Source organism: Lichenostomus cassidix, chromosome 22, assembly GCF_008360975.1.
Source record: "Lichenostomus cassidix isolate B80296 chromosome 22, HeHo_3.0, whole genome shotgun sequence".
NCBI lineage: Eukaryota > Metazoa > Chordata > Aves > Passeriformes > Meliphagidae > Lichenostomus > Lichenostomus cassidix.
In genome coordinates this window covers 2,572,755-2,592,352 of record NC_139502.1, presented here as the reverse complement: position 1 = coordinate 2,592,352, position 19,598 = coordinate 2,572,755, and the positions used below count along the sequence as shown (strand labels likewise).

Genomic DNA, 19,598 nt, shown 5'->3' with positions numbered 1-19,598 from the left:
CTATAAAGCAGGGTGATTTTCTCCCAGCCCAGGTTACAGCTCACTTCTGCAAGATTTTAGGTTAAAAACAAATGTTGTTTTTTGGGTTTTTTTCTTTGCAGCAGTCATAAACAAGAGTGAAACCCACTGCAGAGCCCTGGATGGGAGGAGAGTCCAAAGTGGCTGCTGCATCCCCCTGGTCCCTCCATTCCTCACATCACAGATGCATTTTTACAGCAGATGAATATTTAAAGCACAGCCTGCACATGCTGTGCAGTGTTTGGTTCAAACCACACCTTTGGCCCTCAGATCTGCACTGGTACTCACTCTGATTCTCTTTTTTCCTCCTCCCAAAAACGCCTCTGGAAGAGAACAAAGCCAGACCAGCACAGCCAAAGGCTGGGCAAACCAAAAGGTGGACTTTGAGCTCAGAGGTGCCTTGAACTTACAGAAAAATAGATACAAAAACTTGGAAAAAATACATATAAAACAGTGACAGGGGTGCTCAGGGCCCCAATTTCGAGGTGCCAACTTCACTGGTCAAACAGAAGGAACAATCAGGCATTTTCCCAAACAGCTTTTAATAAAGCTGACGAGCTGGAGCACCCAATTCTCAACTGACACAGCTCTTTGACACTGAAAGGGCTCCATGAATTGCACCAGATACTGATTTATACCCTTATAGCCATCCTTTATATCACTGCTTAACATCTAGGAGATGTTAAATCCATCTCCCTCCTCTTTTTCCTCCTCCTGCTGCAATGGAGAGCTCCCCTGGATAACACTACCGACCCCAGATACAAAGAAACCCTCAAAATTTAAATTGAGGAGCCGCTGTGAATACCAACAAACCTCAACAAACCAACGTGGGGTGTGAAAAACCCCCTTGGCTTTCAATGCCAGCCTCTCCAGCGAACTGTCCTACATGTTTCCCATTTCCAGCAGCACTGCAGTGCTGGTGCTCACCTCCAATGCAGGCTCCTGGTGCCATTAAAATGGGACAGCCTGGCTGGGATGTCACCAGCAGCCCCAGCCCTAATGCACTGGGCGTTAATTAGAGAAGGAGGGAAAAAAAATATATAAAGTGGCCATGAAAAAGCAGCCTGGAGGGTTTTAATGATGCTGCTGGCAGTAAGCAGGGCTGCTGCTGCTGCGGCTGGAGGGGAGAGCTTTGGGCTCAGGGCGAATCCTCCTGCTCGTCTCAAGCACCTTGGAGACAAAAGCACAGGCAGCTCGCCTCCCTGCCAGGCCTGCCACCAAATCTGGGTCTGTTCAGCAGCAAAAGCAGGGCAGCCACGCATCCATTATCCTCCTGCTCCCAGCATCAGCCTCGCTCGGTAATTTCAGGTTTGCACGATGGCAAACGGGAGCAGAATGTGTTTTTTTTCTGTCCCTTTTTGCAGGGGGATCGGGTGCACACACCATAAATCAGAGCGTTCAGCCAGAAGGAAAATGCGTCATGCTCCTCCTGGCCCGTGACAGGGGTTGAGCAGGAGCCTCCATCGCCCTTTAAACACAGGCAGCTTTTTAAACTCTTCCCCATCGGCCTCTGGGAGGGAAACTGACCCCCCTTCGCAAAGGAAAAATGATTTTAAAAACCGGGTGATGCTGCGTTGATCAACCAGCGTTTCGCACATCCCCTGCATTCCTGGAGCATTGCAATCGTACCACCCAGCCAGCCGTGCCCAAAGCCGACACGTCAAACCCCGGCTGGAGCTCCTTTTCCTGCCCCCGAGGATGAGGAAGGAGGACGGCGATGGGTGTGTCCGTGGGGCTGGGTGAGCAGCGCCTGCCAAGGATGAAAAACTCGCGCGGCCAAAAAAGCCCAGCGGTTTTTGGACAGCCCGTTAGCCGGGGATATCTTACGTAACCCCAAGCTGGTACCCTCGGAGCCGCAATACCTGCCCTAAATCGGCTCCACAGCCAGCAGACCCGGCAGGGATTTATATAACGCTCCTTCCCGCTCCCCCGGGATCGCACCCCGAGCTGCGCCTCGCCAGAAGCTTCCCGGCGGAGAAAAGGCGATCCTGGAAAATCCCCAGCGCCAGCCCGGCTCTGGGGATTGGGGGCTCGGCTTGATCCCCCCGCCCGGAGCCGCCCTTCGGCTGGCGGGGATGGATCCCCCCGGGCGGGCAGCGAGCCCCTCCCAGGCACTGCCGGAGGGCTGGGAGAGCCCCCGGGGCACAGACCCAGGGCAGGGACCCCTCCCCGGGCACAGGGACCGCTCCCCGGGCACAGGGAGCGCTCCCCGGGCTCAGCCCGCGGCTCCCCGGCGCTCTCCGGGCAGGGCGCTGCGCTGCCGCGGGGCGATGCCGCTCCATCCGCCCCCGGCCGGGGCTCAGCATCCCCCGGCTCTGCCGACCCCCAGCCCCCCCGAGCCCCCCCGGCGCTGCAGCACAGGAAGCGCCGCATTATCGCTGATCCCATTATCCTGCCCCAGCCCCGCATCGCTCCGGCACACAAAGGGCTCCATCCATCCCCTCCCCCTTCGCCGCCGCTATTCCCCCGCGCTCCACTCACCGTGATCCGCGGAATGTTTTTCTTCCCCTGATAAGACATCTTGGGAGATCAAACCCCGCGATGTGTTTATTCGGTAGTGTTATATATATAGGATTTTTTTTAAGGAGAAGCGCGGCGGCTGCTGCACCGCTATTGTCTCCCTGCTCCGCGACCTCCCCCTCCACCGGTGTTCGGATCAAAAAAAAAAAAAAAAAAAAAAGGAAAAAAAAAAAAGAAAAAAAATTATACCAAAACGGAATAAAAATAAATCCCCCGAGGCCAAATCGCTGCGATCCCGGGGAAGGGGAGCGGGGGGGGCGCGGCGCGGCGCGGGAGGCGATCCGTGCTCTCCGCGATGGCAGAACGGGAGAAGCAGCCAGCCCTGCGCGTCTCCCTTTCTTCCCTGTGCCCGGAGCCCGGCCCAGCCCGGCCCAGCCCCGCCAAAGCCCGGCCCAGCTCCGGCCCAGCCCCGGCAAGGCACAGCCCGGCCCAGCCCAGCCCAGCCCAGCCAAGCCCGGCCCAGCCCGGAGCTCCAGCGGGGCGGCAGCTGCGCATGCGGCTCCCTGCTCCCCGGCCCCGCCCGCCCGGCGCGCTGCGCCATTGGCTGAGAGCCCGCCGGGATGCAAATTAGAGACCGCCTCCGCCCAATGGGAGAGCGCAGGGCGCGCCGGGATGCAAATGAGAGGGAGGGGCTGCGCGCTCCCGGCGGCGGAGAGCGGGGACGCGGAGCGGGATATATCGGGATAGATCGGGATATATTGGGATGTATTGGGATATATCAGGATACACCGGGATATACCGGGATACACCGAGATATATCGGGATACACCGGGATATATCGGGATACACCGGGATATATCGGGATGCACCGGGGTATATCGGAATACATAGGGATGTATCGGAATACACCGGGATATATCGGGATATATCGGGATGCACCGGGATACACTGGGATATACCGGGATACGTCGGGATACACGGGGATACACGGGGACACACGGGGATACACCGGGATACATCGGGATACATCGGGATATATCGGGATACACGGACCGCGACACACTGGGATATATCGGGATACACCAGGCACCGCCCGCGCGGTCCCCGCGCTCCCACCGAGCCGCTTCCCGGGGGGCGGGCAGGGCGGGGCGCAGCGGAACGATCCCTCCATCCCTGGGGATGCTGTCAACCCATCCATCCCCTGCTGAGGCTGCAGCGCCCCGGGAGGAGTGGGAATGACCTCTCCATCCCTGCGGATGCGATCATCCCCCATCCATGCCCTGCTGAGGCTGCAGCCCCCCGGGAGGAGTGGGAATGACCACTCCATCCCTGGGGATGCTATCACCCCCATCCATGCCCTGCTGAGGCTGCAGCCCCCCCGGGAGGAGCGGGAACGACCCCCCTGTTCCCTGCCGGGGCTGCCGACACCCCACCATCCGAGCCCCCGGGAGGAGCAGAGGATGCCCCGTGGGGAACTCGCTGCTTTCCATCTTCCTTGTCCCACCCCGCCTATCCCGGTGCTCCCAATTAGCAAATTGGGGGTGAAAATGAAGGTTTGAAACCACTCCTGACCCTTTGCTTTCCCAGTCTGCCTTTTCCCCCAGCTGGTGCAGCAAATCCAGCCCGGATCCATCCCCCAGGACACCTGTGGTCACTGACCTGGAGCTTTGGTGCCAGGGAAATGTGGGCTCAGAGCTACCCACCCAGGCTTGGGGCTCCTCTCCAGTCCCTCCGGCCATTCCTTACTACTCCAGGGCTGCCAACTGCGTGTTCCACGTCTCAGCCACACTTGGAGCCTTAAATTTCTCAGTCCCTGAGCTCCACAAGCTGGTACTTCAAGGAAAGAAATGCATTAAATGGCAGAAATATCTCCTGGGTATTTACAGCGTTCTTGCCCCACTGCGGGGAAGGGAGGTGGGATTGTGGCCAGGCAGGTTCCTCTGTAAAACACACCTTCTGGAGAGCTCAGTGTCACAAATCCCCTTCTGCCCGAAGGTTGTGACAGATAATTAACGGCCAAAGACTTACCTTCTTCCCCTGGTCGTGAGGAATTTCACATCACACAGGCTGCAGCTTTGCCTGCCACAAAACTGTGATCTCTGCACACCCAAAACCACCGTGAACAGCCAGGGAGAAATGAAACCTTTGGTTTAGGAGAGCAATAAATAATTATAGACACAACATCTGTTCAACCAGACCTCTATCAGCACCTTTCATGTTCACCTCTCCCCAGGAAGCTCTAAGGAAAAGAGTGAAGGAGTTTTTCCAGGTAGAGCATCACTCCACACCGGAGGAGCTGACATGCCAATCAGTTAATACCCAATTAGCAACAAATGAAAAAGGGGTTCATTATGACAGTGACAAAATTATTAAGTTGTCAGCCTGAGGGGCTCTGTTTTGATTTAATGATTAGAATAGACAACCCTAAATGAGTTATCCTGACCCTCTGATATGTGCTGGAAGAAGTTTTGAGAGCTCAGCAGATTTCTGCTCAGAACGTGGCAGCAAGGCTCTACACCAGAGCTCTAAATTTAGACAGTGCAACTGTTCCTTTTTATTCCCTTTAATGCTCGTTTTCCTCCTCAGTTCCATCCCTGAGTGCTCCCATGCCTTTGCTTGCAGGTGGGAGAGAATCAGAGAGGAATCCACAAATTAAGAGATTAATCTGGAAAACCATGGTGGTTCAAGATGCAACATCTACCCAGCACCAGATTTTTTAAAATTTCTGTGATTTAGGACCAAAACTGAGCTCCCAGTGCTGTCCTTCAGCTCCACCACACCACACCAGTATGGCCCAGTTTCCTTTGCTTTTAGCAACGAGCTAAGACGTTGCCAAAAATACATAATTTTGAAATTCCCCCCCGAGTTAAATGAAGAAAAGCAACTATTTACGAAACATGAAAGGCAGGAGTTGGGTTCTTTGTTAAAAGAAGATAATTGAGCTTCCTCCTTAAATCCTGGATCCAGTCCAGCTGCCCAGCAGTGCCAGGATATGGTGGGAAGTGATGGAATTTCTGGGTAGTGCTGATGCACTTTGCCTTGCACAGGTCTGCTAATGCACACAGAGCAGGCTGAAATTAAAGGTGCCACATTAATGAGCACTGCTTAATCAATGCTAATGAAGGGAAGGATGAGAGGTTTTTGGGTATTTGGGGGAATATTGGCCAGGATTGTCATCAGCCCTTCCTGCCCAGTGCTTCTTGTGAGGCTCTTGGCAGCAAAAACTTCTTTCATGTTATAGGAACATATAGATGTCTAAATTTATCTCCTGGAAAGGTCTGGAGGGAAAATGAGAATCTCTGTGCGGTGATAATCTATGCTAAAATCATCAAAATAAATCTATGCTGGAATAAATCAGCAGTGGAAATCAATTTACATCAGCTCTGGATCTCAACTCGCAGATTCTCTGAGCTACCAGAAAGCACTTGGCAAAGAAATTTTATTCCCACTTTGGAGTTACTTTTTTTTTGGGGAAAAAAAAAAAGAATTAAAAAGAGTTTCTTCCTCTGTGGAATTTTAGTGTAATGGCAACAAAACCAACAGAATTTCTGCAACACCCAGTTGGCTTCTGAATACTTCAAGGTGTGTCCACAAAGACATTTTGCCGTGGAATTAAAAATCCTGCAAATGGAAATATCCATTTCAAAACCTAATGAAAAGAGGGATGGGAGATGGATTTAAACAAACTGGGCCAAAAGAGCTTTCAGGAGTTCCCCCAGCAGGCTGATTTTCTGTCACGATGCTGCCCATGCCAATTGTTGCATTAGCTGCAAATAACTCTTGGTGATTTTAAAGGAGTTTTCCATGGATCCAGCAACCCCTGCAAGTGTTGGGAGGATGAAATCCAGGCTGGAAGAGCTCCATCTCTCCTTCCCAAATTATGGTGAAAGAACCATCCACTATTATCCCCATAAATCAAATTACAGAGGGGAGTTTACTTGCCAACGGGCATCTCTTGTTTTATAAACTTACAGGAGAAAATTCAAATTAAGTGTCATGATATGGAAATGACCGTGGGGATCAGGTCAAACATTTTTTACTCTGAGGAGGTAAAAAATCCTACAGCTTCTCAGAGAAACAGCCTGATGGTTTTTTGCACCCAAACCATCTCATTTTACGAGGGGAAATTCACTTTCCAGCCACACAAACAGGTCGATGTGAATGTACATTCGATCTGCAAATTCAAATTAACCTTCCAATTGATTTGGCTGCTTTTAACATCCTCAGAACCCTTCAGGAGGTTCCAAAAATAGCATTTCAAGGAGGCTGGAGTGTGTTTTTCAGAGGAAACGTCCTGAGCACCACGATGTGAGTTGTCCTCCCAGAGTTAATTCCCCGTGCTGTCCCTGCAACGAGCTGAGCTCTCTTCAGGGCTCCAGACAGGGATTGCTCTGTCAGGAGTTGTCCAACCCCCAGCAAAAATCTGCTGTTCTCTCCAAAGAGCTCACAGCCACAGCCTGCCCTGACCTGCAGCACAGCTCAATGCAGAATTTCTGGAACAGAGGCATGGGACATTCAGATGTCGTTGTCACCACCTGTCCCTTTCACCCTCTGACACCTCCCGGCCCACGGGAACCATGAGAAATGGCTGTTTTCAGTGATTTGCAGGGCATTTGGCCATTATAATTCCTTTTTCTGCCCCAAAAACCTACAGGGCACAGCATCAGCTCCCAGCCCTTGCTGTCCAGCCAGCTCTGCCTCCCTCTGAGCTGCAGGACAATCATCACTCAGGGAGAAAATGGAATTTTGACCTCTCTTCTCCCACCCTGAAATCCATTCCTGAGAGGACCACAGAACAGGACATTCATCATCACACACAAATTCAAAGAAATTTGGGGTTTGGTGAGTTTCCTGCTCCCAAATGCTGAGTTTCCTGCTCCCAAATGCTGATGGTTTTTGGGCTCTGAGAGTTCATGAGAACCACAAACCTCCCAACCCCACCTGAGCTTTGCTGCCAACATCATTTCCCAGTTTTACCACAACATCCCAGCAGATTTGATGTGCCTCAGACAGTCAAACATAAAGAACTTCAGGGTTACATTTCCCCCAAAAAAATAACTGTTCAGCACCCACTAAAACCAGATGAATCCTGCCCAGTGATGGCCAAGGTGGCACACCAAAGTGCCACTGTCACAGTGCCAGGAATTGCATTTATCCCTCAGAATAAAACCTGCATCAGCTCCAAACCCAGCAGGGAAATGTGGCCCCAAATGTTTAATTTTCCCCTCAAATCTTTAACCCAAATAATACATTGGCTCTGTGTCAAAATCCCTTGCTCCTTCCTGCATGAGAGTGTGGTTTTGGTAAATTTTGGGTGTAAAACTCCACGAGACACCCATTAGATGCATGGAGCAGCAGCTGAGCAGGATGATGGCTTTGAGAAGAAATTCAGATGAATTTAGCATTTCTGCTCATCACCCTTAGGTTTTTTTGCCCCAAACCATCCTGACCCACTGGAAGAACGTGCAAGTCATCCTCCCTCATGATTATTTTCCAAGCAATGGTTGTCGAAACAAGGCTAGAAAAATTGCAGGCATTGTAACAAATTAAACTCAGGACTGCATTTCCAGCTGTCTGGAACAGCTCCTTTGTTTTAGACAACAGTTCCATTAATGTTCCAGAGTCTGTGATTATTTGAGCTCTCAACAACATCCTGTTATTCATTATTTCTCTCCAGGAATGGACAACCACGACCCTGAGAGCTTTGAGGTTTTAGGAAAAAGTCCAGTCATGTCACAAGCTTCATCAGAGTGTTTTGCAAGCGAGTCCTCTCCTGTCAGTTCTAAAATAAAAACATTTTCCTACTCTCTGTTTATTCATTGTTGTTACAAAAGGCTTTGTTGGTTCAGCCCAGCAGTTTACACACTGTGCTCTGAGCTTCCCAGAGGGCCAGGAACTGTTGTAAGGGAGGCAAAAAAGGGATGAAAGGGGCACAGGGGAAAAACCTGGACCACTGGAGGAGTGTCAAGATGGAAAATGAGGGAGAGATCCAGGATCCCAGGGCTTGGACTGCTGTGGGAAGGTCTGAGCAGCTGCTCAGGCTCTCTGCAAAGCAGATTGAAGCCCCTGGGTTTGATCCCCGTTGCAATCCAACCTTGCTTTTCTCTGTAGATGAACCCTAAAAAGCTGTCTCTGTCCCAAAAAAGTCAGCAGGTGAGGAAAACAGAAGGAATAGGAATGACACACTTGGGAAATCTGGGAAATGAACTGGGAACAATGGCACTGGTCAAGAATCAGTGGCCAAGGCTTTTCAAAGCCCAGCTGGATGCAGCTCTCTCAGGTCTGGTCATGTAAGGAACAGGAATATTGAGCTGGATGTCATTCCAGCAGTGTCTTCTTGGGGATCAGGAACCTTCCAGCTTCTGCTCTGAGCTCAAAGCTGAGCTGATGGGAGCTGGGAAGGGCTGGAGAATCCTGAGGGAGCTGGGAAAGAGCTCAGGCTGGAGAAAACAGGGATCAGGGGGATCTTGTGGCTCTGCACAGCTCCTGCCAGGAGGGGACAGCCAGGGGGATTTGGGGTCTGATCCAGGGAACAGGGACAGGGCTGAGGGAACAGCCTCAGGCTGGGCAGGGGAGGCTCAGGGTGGACAGCAGCAGGGATTTCCTCATGGAAAGGGTGGTCAGGGATTGGAACTGCCCAGGGAGGTTTGGAGTGTCTTCCAAGGAGCACCTGGACGTGGCACTCTGGGCTGGGGACACGGTGGGGATTGGGCACAGCTGGGACACAGAGCCAGGAGGGCTTTGCCAGCCTGATCCGGTGAATAATCCTACAGCTCCCTGTCCTGGCACTGCCTGAACACCAAACCCTCAGCAGGAAACCCCTGAACACCAAACCCCACAGAACCAAATCCCTGAACACCAAACCCCATGGCAGGAAACTCCTGAACACCAAACCCCACAGCAGGAAATCCCTGAACACCAAACCCCACAGCAGGAAATCCCTGAACACCAAACCCCATGGCACCAAATCCCTGAACACCAAACCCCTCAGCAGGAAACTCCTGAACACCAAACCCCACAGCAGGAAATCCCTGAACACCAAACCCCATGGCACCAAATCCCTGAACACCAAACCCCACAGAACCAAACCCCTGAACACCAAACCCTCAGCAGGAAACTCCTGAACACCAAACCCCCCAGCAGGCAGTGGTGCACAGCAGCTCCCCAGAGCCAGGCCAAGGGTTTGTCCCCACCCCTGAAGGTGACATTCCTGTCACACCCCAGAGCAGAGCCCAGCCACTGACCCAGCAGCGCCAGGAGCAGCCCAGAGGGGAAGATGAGGCAATCCAGCCGGGAAGGAGGAGCACAGAGAGCTCTCCAAGGGCTGGCAGCTGGAATTGGCTCCGAGCTGAGCTGCAGACCTGTTGAATCAGCCTGAGCTGACTGAGCACTGCTGGAGTGAGGCTGAGCCTTCCTGAGCCTCCAGAGATGATCTGAACCCTGAGTGATGAGGCAGCACAGCCCAGGGGCAGCACGTGATGGATGGCTCCAAAATGTCCCAGACACAGAGGTTGGATTGCCCTTATCTTGCCCCACAGAATGATATATTGCAGTTTAATGTGGAATAATCACGTTCCCCTCTTGATCCTCTTGACAGTTAAGACCTCGGAGAAAAATATAAAAAATAGCTTGTCCACCTTGCTTTGTTAACTGTTTCAAAGGGGATTAAGACAAGATCTTTCTGTAAGTGACAGACAGGATGACTGTTTTAAACCTATAAAGCACGTTTTACCTGCTGAGGATTTAACCATTGATTCAGGCAATGGGTGCAGCCAGCTGGAAAACCAAAGATCAAGCATTCCTGCAATAAATTCCCGATCCAAATCATGACATTTATCCCAAGAGACTTCACTTCCCCCAGTGCTCACCACTCCTCTCAACACCATCCACTGGCATCACTGTTATGGAAAGCTAATGAGAGAAAACTCAAATGTTCTGTACCATCCCATTATTTCATCCCCTCAGTTAACATGTAGACAGTAATCTTTAAAAATACAACCAAAATCACTGTTTTAAAAGGAAATTATTGATATTCTGTGTGGGCTCTGATTTTTCACGGGGTTGTATTTCAAGTTTTTATTATGCTGGTACCATTTAATCGGAAAATAATTGATCTTTTCAGGGTTAATGTACTTCCTGCTTATACTTATGTCCCACAGGACATCAAATTGTCCAAAATCAGCTCTCAAAGTGTCCTGAGTGGCAGAACATTTGACTCCCTGAGACAAAAAAGCCCTTTGTTCTTGAAATGCACCTTGATTCGTCCAACAAGACTAAATCATCATGGGAAGTTACTCCTTTGGTAGCAACTCAGAGCAAACCTCAGGCATCTGCAGGGGCAAACTCTGGTTTGGGTTTGGGAAAGGAGGTTTGGAGTAGCGTGGAGCAAATCCCCCTGGTGTGTGGGAATCCCAAAAACCTGGGCCTGCCTTTGGGAGCTCTTTGTAACAACAAATCTGTGGGAATAGGGCTGGATGGAGCCCTTGGGTCACTGCAGCGGGGCTGAGCTGGGCAGGATGAGCCCCTGGTTTGTACTTTACACCTCATAATTTTTATTAATTTATATTTTTATATCACCTCCAGCAATGCTGCACCTTTCTGACCGCAGGAGAAAGTGATGCACAAACCCATATTGCGAATTCCAGGCACACTCTGCCCTGCTTGCACAACCCATAGCAGCACCAAAAATCAGGAGGCACATCCCAGAAACAGCTTCCAGAAGAAAAAGCTGCTCCAAACCCACGGCAGGCTGCTCAGAGAAACTCCTGCCCAGTGCCAGGAGTTGAGCAGGCTGCTGGTGGGTGCTTCATTCATTCATTTATTCATTCATTTCTTTCTGCTCTCCCAGCCTCTGCACAGGAGCCAGCATTGTCAGAGGCGTGCACCGAGCATTTCCTGGCTCACAGCTGAATAAATCCCTGTTTAAATCGATTTATTGGGGAAAGCAGATGGGCATGGGCAGCCAGACCTATGGGTTCGGTGGGTTTTGCCTCGGGGAGAGGATGGGCTTTTTTATCAGGCTTTATTATCAGGCTTTATTATCAGGCTTTATTATCAGGCTGTATTACACCCTGACAGACACAGAGAACCAGAAATATCTGCAGGAGTCTTAAAAACCTGGGAGGAGTTCTGGGTTGCTACGAGGATGCCACATTCCTGCGAAAAGTCCCAGATCTTCCCGAGTCAAAAATCCCCACCGTAGCCAGCGGAAATGCTGAAAAATCAGCACTGAAATGCAGCTGCCAGGGGTCACTCCGGCCTCTGTTCTCCCCGGGGAGCAGCGGCAGGAGTTGCCCCTGGAAGAATCCTGCAGGGATCTGATCCCGGTAGGTGGAGGCTCAGTGATGCTCCTTTTGCTCACAGCCTCCTTTCTGCTCGGTGCGCTGCATTCCCCGCCTGGGTGGGGCATTTCCCTCCCCTCGTGCCGGGGGAATCGCCCGACAAACAAAAAAGTGGCTGTTTCTCCCCGAGCAGGAGGGCAGGGCGGGGGGTTTGGGGGGTTTTCCTTTCTTCTCTGCCTCCCTCTGGCACACCTGCGGGGAGCTCTGGAGAGGAGATGCTGCTTCCCGACGGCAGCGGGGATGAGGGATGTAAACCCAGCGGCCGTAGGTGGAGAGGAGCGGTTCCTATCGCGTGCTCGCATGATAGAGATATATATAAATAAATACATCTCCACGGGTGCACCCACCTTGTCGTTCAGGTTCTGCAGCGCCTCCTTCCCCGTGGCACTCCTGATCTCCACCTTCCTCCCGAATTCAACAGATGGTTCCCCTCCCTTCCCGCTCTGCCTGGAGTAGACGGACGGAGCATCCGGACCCAGGTGGGCAACGTCCTTCTGCTTGGCCACCACTTTGTTACATCCGCGGCCCACCGAGAGCGAGTCGAAGTCGATGGTCTTGTTCTCCAGGGAGCCTTCGACAGGGCAGAACATGCCACAGAATTTCTGCCGGGGCTTGGGACTGCCCGAGCCCAGGTTCTTGAAGAAGGCTGGCACTTCTTCCTCCTCGCCCTGCCGCCCGTTCTGCTTCCTCTCGGCCATGGTCGCCCTGCTCGGGGGGGATAACAACAGCGGTAACCAGGAGGATTCTGCACGCACAACACACACACACGGGGAGAGGAGAGGTGGGGGGAAAAAAGAAGGGAAGCGATGGGAAAGAGATGGAGCTGGGTCCTAGAGACACGGCGACATCAGCTGCAAAGGGCTGTGCCCGGCACGTCCCCTGCCCCCATCGGCACCAGCCCGCCTGTGGCTCGCTCGGTGGCTTTGATGCAGCGCAAAGTTGAGGCGAGGATGGGGCAGATCCTGCTGCAATCAAGGGAGGAGGCTTCAAGTTCCCAGCAGCCAGATGGGGAGGGAGGGAAAAGGAGTGAGAGAGAGAGAAGCAAAAAAAAAAAAAATTTAAAAAATAATTAAAAAAAAAAAAAATGCTCACTCTGCAGCAGAAACTGAGGACTGCTCCGGAAGTGATGCGAGCGGTGAATTGGCAAATGGACTCGATCAGGTTGGAGCAGCAGCCCCCATCACACCCACCCTGGCCCCCTCCCCTTCCCCGGCGGGCGGCTCTCGCTGCTCCGGGGAGGCTGATGGGGACAGCACCTCCTCCCCTTGCCCGGCAGGGCACAGAGGTGCTCAGCCCCTTCCCTCCCTTCCTCCCGCAGCCTCCCCCAGCCCCGCAATGGTGGAGAGCTCCGGGAATCCCATTGTTCCTCACTTTTCCCAGCGCGGCGGAGCCGGAGGGCGGGAGCAGCTGGGAGCGCGGCTGGGTCAGTGGGGCTGCGGGAGCAGAGCGCTGACTCAGCTCGCTGGGGCTCGGGGCATCGCTGCTGCTGCTGCAGCCCCTCTTGAGGGGGGAAAGGGGCTGATTGATGGCACTGGAGAGAGGGTGAGAAAGAGAGACAGATGGGAGAGGGCTGTGGGAAACGGGGGAGAGAGGAAAACGAGCTGGCGGCCAGGACTTACCTCCGGGAGCCGAAATTAGTGACCTTGCGAGTCAATGAAGCCTCTGCAGTGCCAGGAGACCCCGGTGCCTCCCTGCGGGGGAGCAGGGGAGGCAGCCAGAGGCGGCTCCGGCTCGGGGAAGGTTCCTAGAGGAGGAGACAGAGCAGCCCCGTGCGCTCCTGCCCGCCGTGACAGCGACCCTGCCACCGGGCGAGGAGAGGCGGCGGGTGGGGAGATGGGCAGAGGGGAGATGGGGAAAGGGGAGATGGGCAGGGGGAGATGAGGAAAGGGGAGATGGGCAGAGGGGAGATGGGGAAAGGGGAGATGGGCTGGAGGAGATGGGGAAAGGGGAGATGGGCTGGGGAGATGGGCTGGGGGAGATGGGGAAAGGGGAGATGGGCAGGGGGAGATGGGGAAAGGGGAGATGGGGAAAGGGGAGATGGGCTGGGGGGAGATGGGGAAAGGGGAGATGGGAAAAGGGGAGATGGGGAAAGGGGAGATGGGCTGGAGGAGATGGGAAAAGGGGAGATGGGCAGAGGGGAGATGGGCAGAGGGAGATGGGCAGGGGGAGATGGGGAAAGGGGAGATGGTGACTAAGGAAGAATGGGGAGGAAAGGGGAGATGGTAGGCAAAGGGGAGATGGAAGGCAAAGGGGAGATGGGAGGCAATGGGGATATGGGGACAAGGGACAGACGAGGCCCCCGGCTGGTCCCTGCCCGGCCCCCGGCGCTGTCCCTTCAGCACCACGCGGCCGGAGCGGAGGGTCAGCGCGGCCGGGCTCTCGCTGCCCAGCGCCTGCTCCGGGTGACCAGGACCCTGTGGGATTCATCCCCCGGGGTTTGTACCCAAACCAGCCCCTCCGGGGCGCAGGGAGGGCTGCGGTCATTCCCCAGGGTTGTCCCCACTGGACCCTGGGGGTCCCTGGGGACAGAGAGCAGAGCCAGGCTGGTCACAGAGGTGACGAGTGCAGCACACAATGGGCCCAGCGTGGCTGTCCCCACCTGGGAACTCGTTCTTCACGTGTGCTCTGAGGCCGTCAGGATAATCCACATGCAATGCCCGTGCTGGCCAAACCCAATGGCCAGGCTGGCGATCGCCATGCATTATTCATTGCCAGGCGTCTTTGCACATGCATACATTAATTGTTAATTGAGAGGCATCTGTGTCCAAATGGCTACCGAGCACCTTGGCAAGACTGAAAAAAAAAAAGAAAAAAAACTGCACTAAAAGCAATAAATCGAGGTGTTTTTAAAAAATAATAATAATCCCGGAGCTCTCTGCCTGCAAACCACACCCAACTCAAGGCGTTTGCACCAAAAGGTGGAAAAACCACCAAAGCCAAGGTCACAGCTGAGCGAAGCCCTGTAATAAATGCACAGCACAGTGATAAAAGACTCCAGACTAAAAAAGAAAAAAGAAAAAAAAAATAATAATAAGCCTGCAGCTTGGCCCTGAAGGCTGAGGCTGATGTGCTCTGGTAACTAATGAAGGAGGGAGGAATCCAGAGGCAGGAGGAAGCAGCCCCACCTCCTTCCCCATCCCCGAGGATCCAGCCGGGCTGAGCTCAGGTGCGTGGCTGGGGCTCGGAGCCCAGCTGGGCTCTCAGGTACACAGCAGCGCTGCTCGATGGAGCATTTATAAATATTAATGGCCACAGCAGGAGCGCCGGGGAGGCTCCGGCAGGAGGAAAGCCTCGCAGGGGTTGTGCTGACACGTTCTGCAGTCTGCTGGGAGGGAGGGAGGCAGCCTGGAATTCAGCTCCTCCATCCCTCGGCACGGCCCGGGGAGATGCTCAGATGGCCGCGGGATTTGTGCAGGGATGGGGAGGATGTGCCAGGAAAGCCGGAGGGATGCAGACAGGAGTGAAATCCTGAACTCCTAAACGTCTCGGAGCTGCTAAAGGTCATTGCCAAAGGCTGAGCTGTCCTGCTGCACGGATCTGCCTCTCTCACAATAACCCCTCAGCCACACACTGAACCTCCTGCTCCAAGTGCTGCTCCTTTCTGCTCACACTGAGGACACACTCAGCAGAATCTCAGGTATTTTGGGTTTGTATTTCCAGCCAGGCTCGTGGGAAGTCTGTCAAAGACCTCAGCTGTGTCTGCTGATCTGCTGAGGCTCTGGCTGGTCTCACATATTGAATCAAAGATGATTTCAATCAGCCAAAAAGAAGTTCAGGCACTCCAAAAGAGACTGAACTGTGGAAAGACATCCTCCTTGGACTGTATTCTCCTTTTCGGGTATTTCAGAGTATCTGCATAACACACTTTCTGGTTTTATGGTCCTTTCGTGGACACTGAAAGGAAAGGAGGCAATTTTAAAAAGTTTTTAACTCCACCTATGAAAATTGTGTGTCAGATCTTGCAGAACTCGCAGCTGTAGCAAATTCTATTTATTCTATTTCACTGGAACTGAAACATTTAAATATACCTGAGTGATTCCACAGCTTTATTCGTCAAATATTTCTTCCTCCAGCAAGACTCTGATCATGAGTAAAGCTGCACCAGGCAGTGCAGTGAGAACTCAGACCCCCAAAATCACCCTGACTTCAGGACCAGACAGGAATCATTGCCCACAGGAGTCCCACTGAGCCTCTACAGTGCCTGACACAAAACCTTGTACAGATTCCAGAATTCCCAGTCAGGTGTATCAGATTCCCATCAACTTTGTAATCATAAAGAGAATATGGGGTGATGGAATTTATATTTCAGTTTGAGTTTAGCTGTATTACACTGAACAATTCCTGAGTGGTAACTTTAAACCAGCAACTGGATATGCCTGTGCTCTAAGCATGGGAATAACCAAGTATTCCTGAAAAATCACTGGGAGCTGATAATCCATGTGTTGGATATTCCCATAGGGTGTCTATTTTCACTGAGAACCACACAAATTACTCAGGGAATGACACTGATCCTCACCTGAATTTCATAAACCCAGCACCAATATCAAAATTCCTGAGAAAACTGCTCAAACTTGGCCCTACAAAGGTGGGGAAACACTGGAGAAACCTAAACACAACCTGAGAAATGGATCAGCTGGAATAACACTGGCAGCTCCAGTCTCCATGCAGCAGCTTCATATTCTGCTCCTGTAATGAGCATTAATTAGTTCTTGCAATAGCAGTGACAGGGGTGAGCAGAGCAGGACAACCTGAGCATTTATTTGCAGATAAACCACTTAGCAACACGTGAAAATGGGTTAAATTCATAATATGGCATGTGGATGGTATAAATTGATAAAAGGAACAGCAGAGGGAAACTGAAGAGAAACACATCATCAGTTTTTATCATCCTAAAGCTCTGGACACCTCAGAGCAAGTGACTTCCAGCAGGAATAAACCCCAGAAAAGTGAAGTGATGAATAGAGAGCTTGCCTGGAACTGCAGAGGAGAGTGGCAGAACTGGCCTAATTTGAGATTCTTTTATGCTCTTGCACAAAAGTCCTTCAGTGCCAGAAGTACTACCTGCCTTGAGCACTCAGCAGCCCAGGAGAGGAGAGAATCCCTTGGCAGGGACAAGGGGAAGGATGGCACCGAGAGCCTGGAGTGCACAGATTTCTGAATAAAAGAATTTTACACTGATAGGAAAGCAATGTGAGCACAGAGATGGGCAGTGAGTTGGCTCCTCGTCAAACAAGGGGAAAATTGGGTCTCTTTTCTCTCTTTTCGTGGACAGAGACTCTTTTCATGGACAGAGCCCTGGAATGAGGCTGGAGAACCTCAGGAGCACAGGACTGATCCCTATGTCACACCAGGGGTGATCAGGGACTTCTGATCTCTTATTCCATCCAGCTGAGACATCCCTGGTTATTTTACAAAGGCCTGGCCAAGGGGAATGGCTTCAAATGTACAGAGAGTTGGTTTAGATTGGATATTGGGGAAAAAATTCCTCCCTGGGAGGGTGGGGAGAGCTGGGATGGAATTCCCAGAGGAGCTGTGGCTGCCGCTGGATCCCTGGAGTGTCCAAGGCAGGGGTGGCACTGGATGGGATTTAAGGTCCCTTCCCACCCAAACCATTCTCTGATTCCACTCCTCACCCATGAAATGTCTAAAGCTGCTTTATTCCATTTCATTCCCAAAGTTACTTCCAAGGCTGAACAATCAAACTTGATTTGAATTAGAAGCAGAGCAATATAAGCTCGATGTTGATTTATTTGCCTTCCATCCTTAGGTGAGATAATTGCTGCAAATACGGAATTTTCTTCATTATTTAACAATTAACAACACAGACAGAAATGACAGCAGTATATCCCTCCATTAAATCGCCATTATTGAACTAAATGACACCAACTACTCCCAAATCTGGGGCTCTCCCTACTGCAAACAATTCATTATTAATACTGCCAGTGGGTGCAAGATTTATCATGCAAGGCAGGATCCCAGGGAAATTTGGGTGTTTGCAGAAGCAGAACTCCACACAGCCAATTCTCCAGTGAAAATGAGCAAAGACAGAGCCTGGCAGGAGTCAGTATTCTAATTTAGGGGTGGCTTGGAGATCTCCAGCCTGGATCCCTGTTTGGGGATAATCCTTAAGGTCCCTTCCAGCCTCAAACACTCTGATTTTCAAAGAGAACCTGAACAAAGCTCGAATTTAAACCAACAACCAGATTTTAGGGATGCTCAGAGCAAAGGTCTGGGATAACCAGCACTGCTTGCAAAATTACACAGACCTTAAAAATATCAATTTGTTGCACTGCAATAATCTGAATTTCCCTGCCTGGCCAGAAGCTGGGAAAGCCACTTTCCCTCTCTCTCTGGGTCTTGCCTGACCCATTGCTTCTCCCTGCATCCCGAACTGGAATTTGGAATTGGAATTTGGAATTTGGAATTGGAATTTTCCAAGGCGCAGGATGGAGAGGCGGCACAGACTAACTGCCACTTCCAGAATATTCCTTCAGGATCCAACCGAATCCTAAAATCCATTGGGCTGGAAATTGCTCTGGCAGAGCACGAGGACTGAAAGACCAAGTAGTCCACGGAGGAATCATTAAGCAGCTTCCCCGTGGGATATGATAATTGCTGGAGTGGCTGACAGCTTTTCTTGGCGGTGAGCACTCAAAGCCCAGACACATTATTTCAGGAACATTAAAGACCAGCAGAAAGTCTTTTGATAAATGAATAAAGTCCATTCAGATGCTGAGACAAAGCTCTTTTTTTTTTTTTTCCCCACCACGGTTCTTTTTATTTCTGTTTATCCTGTGCCTCACTTTTCCTGGATGGTTTTGTCCTCAGCAACCTCAGCGAAGATGAAGTAGCCCTGGCGAATTTCTGCCACTCAAATTTCGTTGCCAGTGGGTTTCAGTCTGTGAAAACAGATGGTTTGAAAGCCACATTGTGCCACCCAACAGTACAAATATTGAGTCAATTAACAGAGGATTTTCCAAAGGCGCAAATGGCAATGAAGCCCAAAATTCCCAGTGAATTCCAGAGGGAGCAGAGATCCTCACTGCCACCAAAATCTCTCCTTCCTAATTCAGTGTGTGAAGGGCACCAGCCTGCCCTAAACCAGATTTTTCTCAGCTATTCCCAGGATGATCATGAGCAGAAACAACAGCAATCTCTCAGAAATGTTCCGTATTTAGCACAGAATTCCCAAAATTGTCGATTTCCTCGAGGTCTGTGGGTGTCCTGTGACATTTGGAATTCCCAAAATTGTCGATTTCCTCGAGGTCTGTGGGTGTCCTGTGACATTTGGAATTCCCAAAATTGTCGATTTCCTCGAGGTCTGTGGGTGTCCTGTGACATTTGGAATTCCCAAAACTGTTGATTTCCTCGAGGTCTGTGGCTGTCCTGTGCCATTTGGGAGCCTCAGCAGAGCTGAATTCGAGCTGCTGACAGAGATGCTTCTCCCAGCCACAGTCATTAGGAGACCTCACCCGTCTCACCACAGCCAGGCAGCATTAAATATTTACATTTCTCTCCGAGTGTGACAGCTCCTGGCTCAGCACTCCTCACACCCTGGGACTGGGCAGGAAACACCCATTGATTTGGGAACTGGAATTAGCTAAAATTCTGCCAGCATCATCCCAAAAGGAACCAGAATGGATAATGGCAAAATTAACCATTGGAATGTGGTTTAAAATCTGACCTTCTCAGAAAAGGAGCTCTGGAAAAGCAAAGAGGAAGGAGTGAGTATCACTTCATGTCCTGTCACTGGGATCTCTTGACTGCTCCCACCTCCCC

The 19,598-nt window shown here is 51.6% G+C and overlaps 1 protein-coding gene across 3 annotated transcripts in view; it reads right to left on the bottom strand.

The window, feature by feature from the left end:
• Positions 1–12,532, bottom strand: part of DPYSL2 (dihydropyrimidinase like 2) — a 68,617-nt gene extending 56,085 nt beyond the window's left edge. Inside the window, exon 1 of one of the 3 annotated variants that reach the window (XR_014856187.1) lies at positions 12,167–12,524. Coding sequence is in view for 2 of the 3 variants with exons in the window: in XM_085080415.1 (XP_084936541.1) it covers positions 12,167–12,517 (351 nt within the window). In the remaining variant the exon portion in view is untranslated. Of the gene's footprint in view, positions 1–2,499; positions 2,917–12,166 lie in introns of those variants that run through there. The other 2 variants (XM_085080415.1, XM_085080416.1) reach the window with 2 other exon arrangements.
• Positions 12,533–19,598: the final 7,066 nt, after the last annotated feature.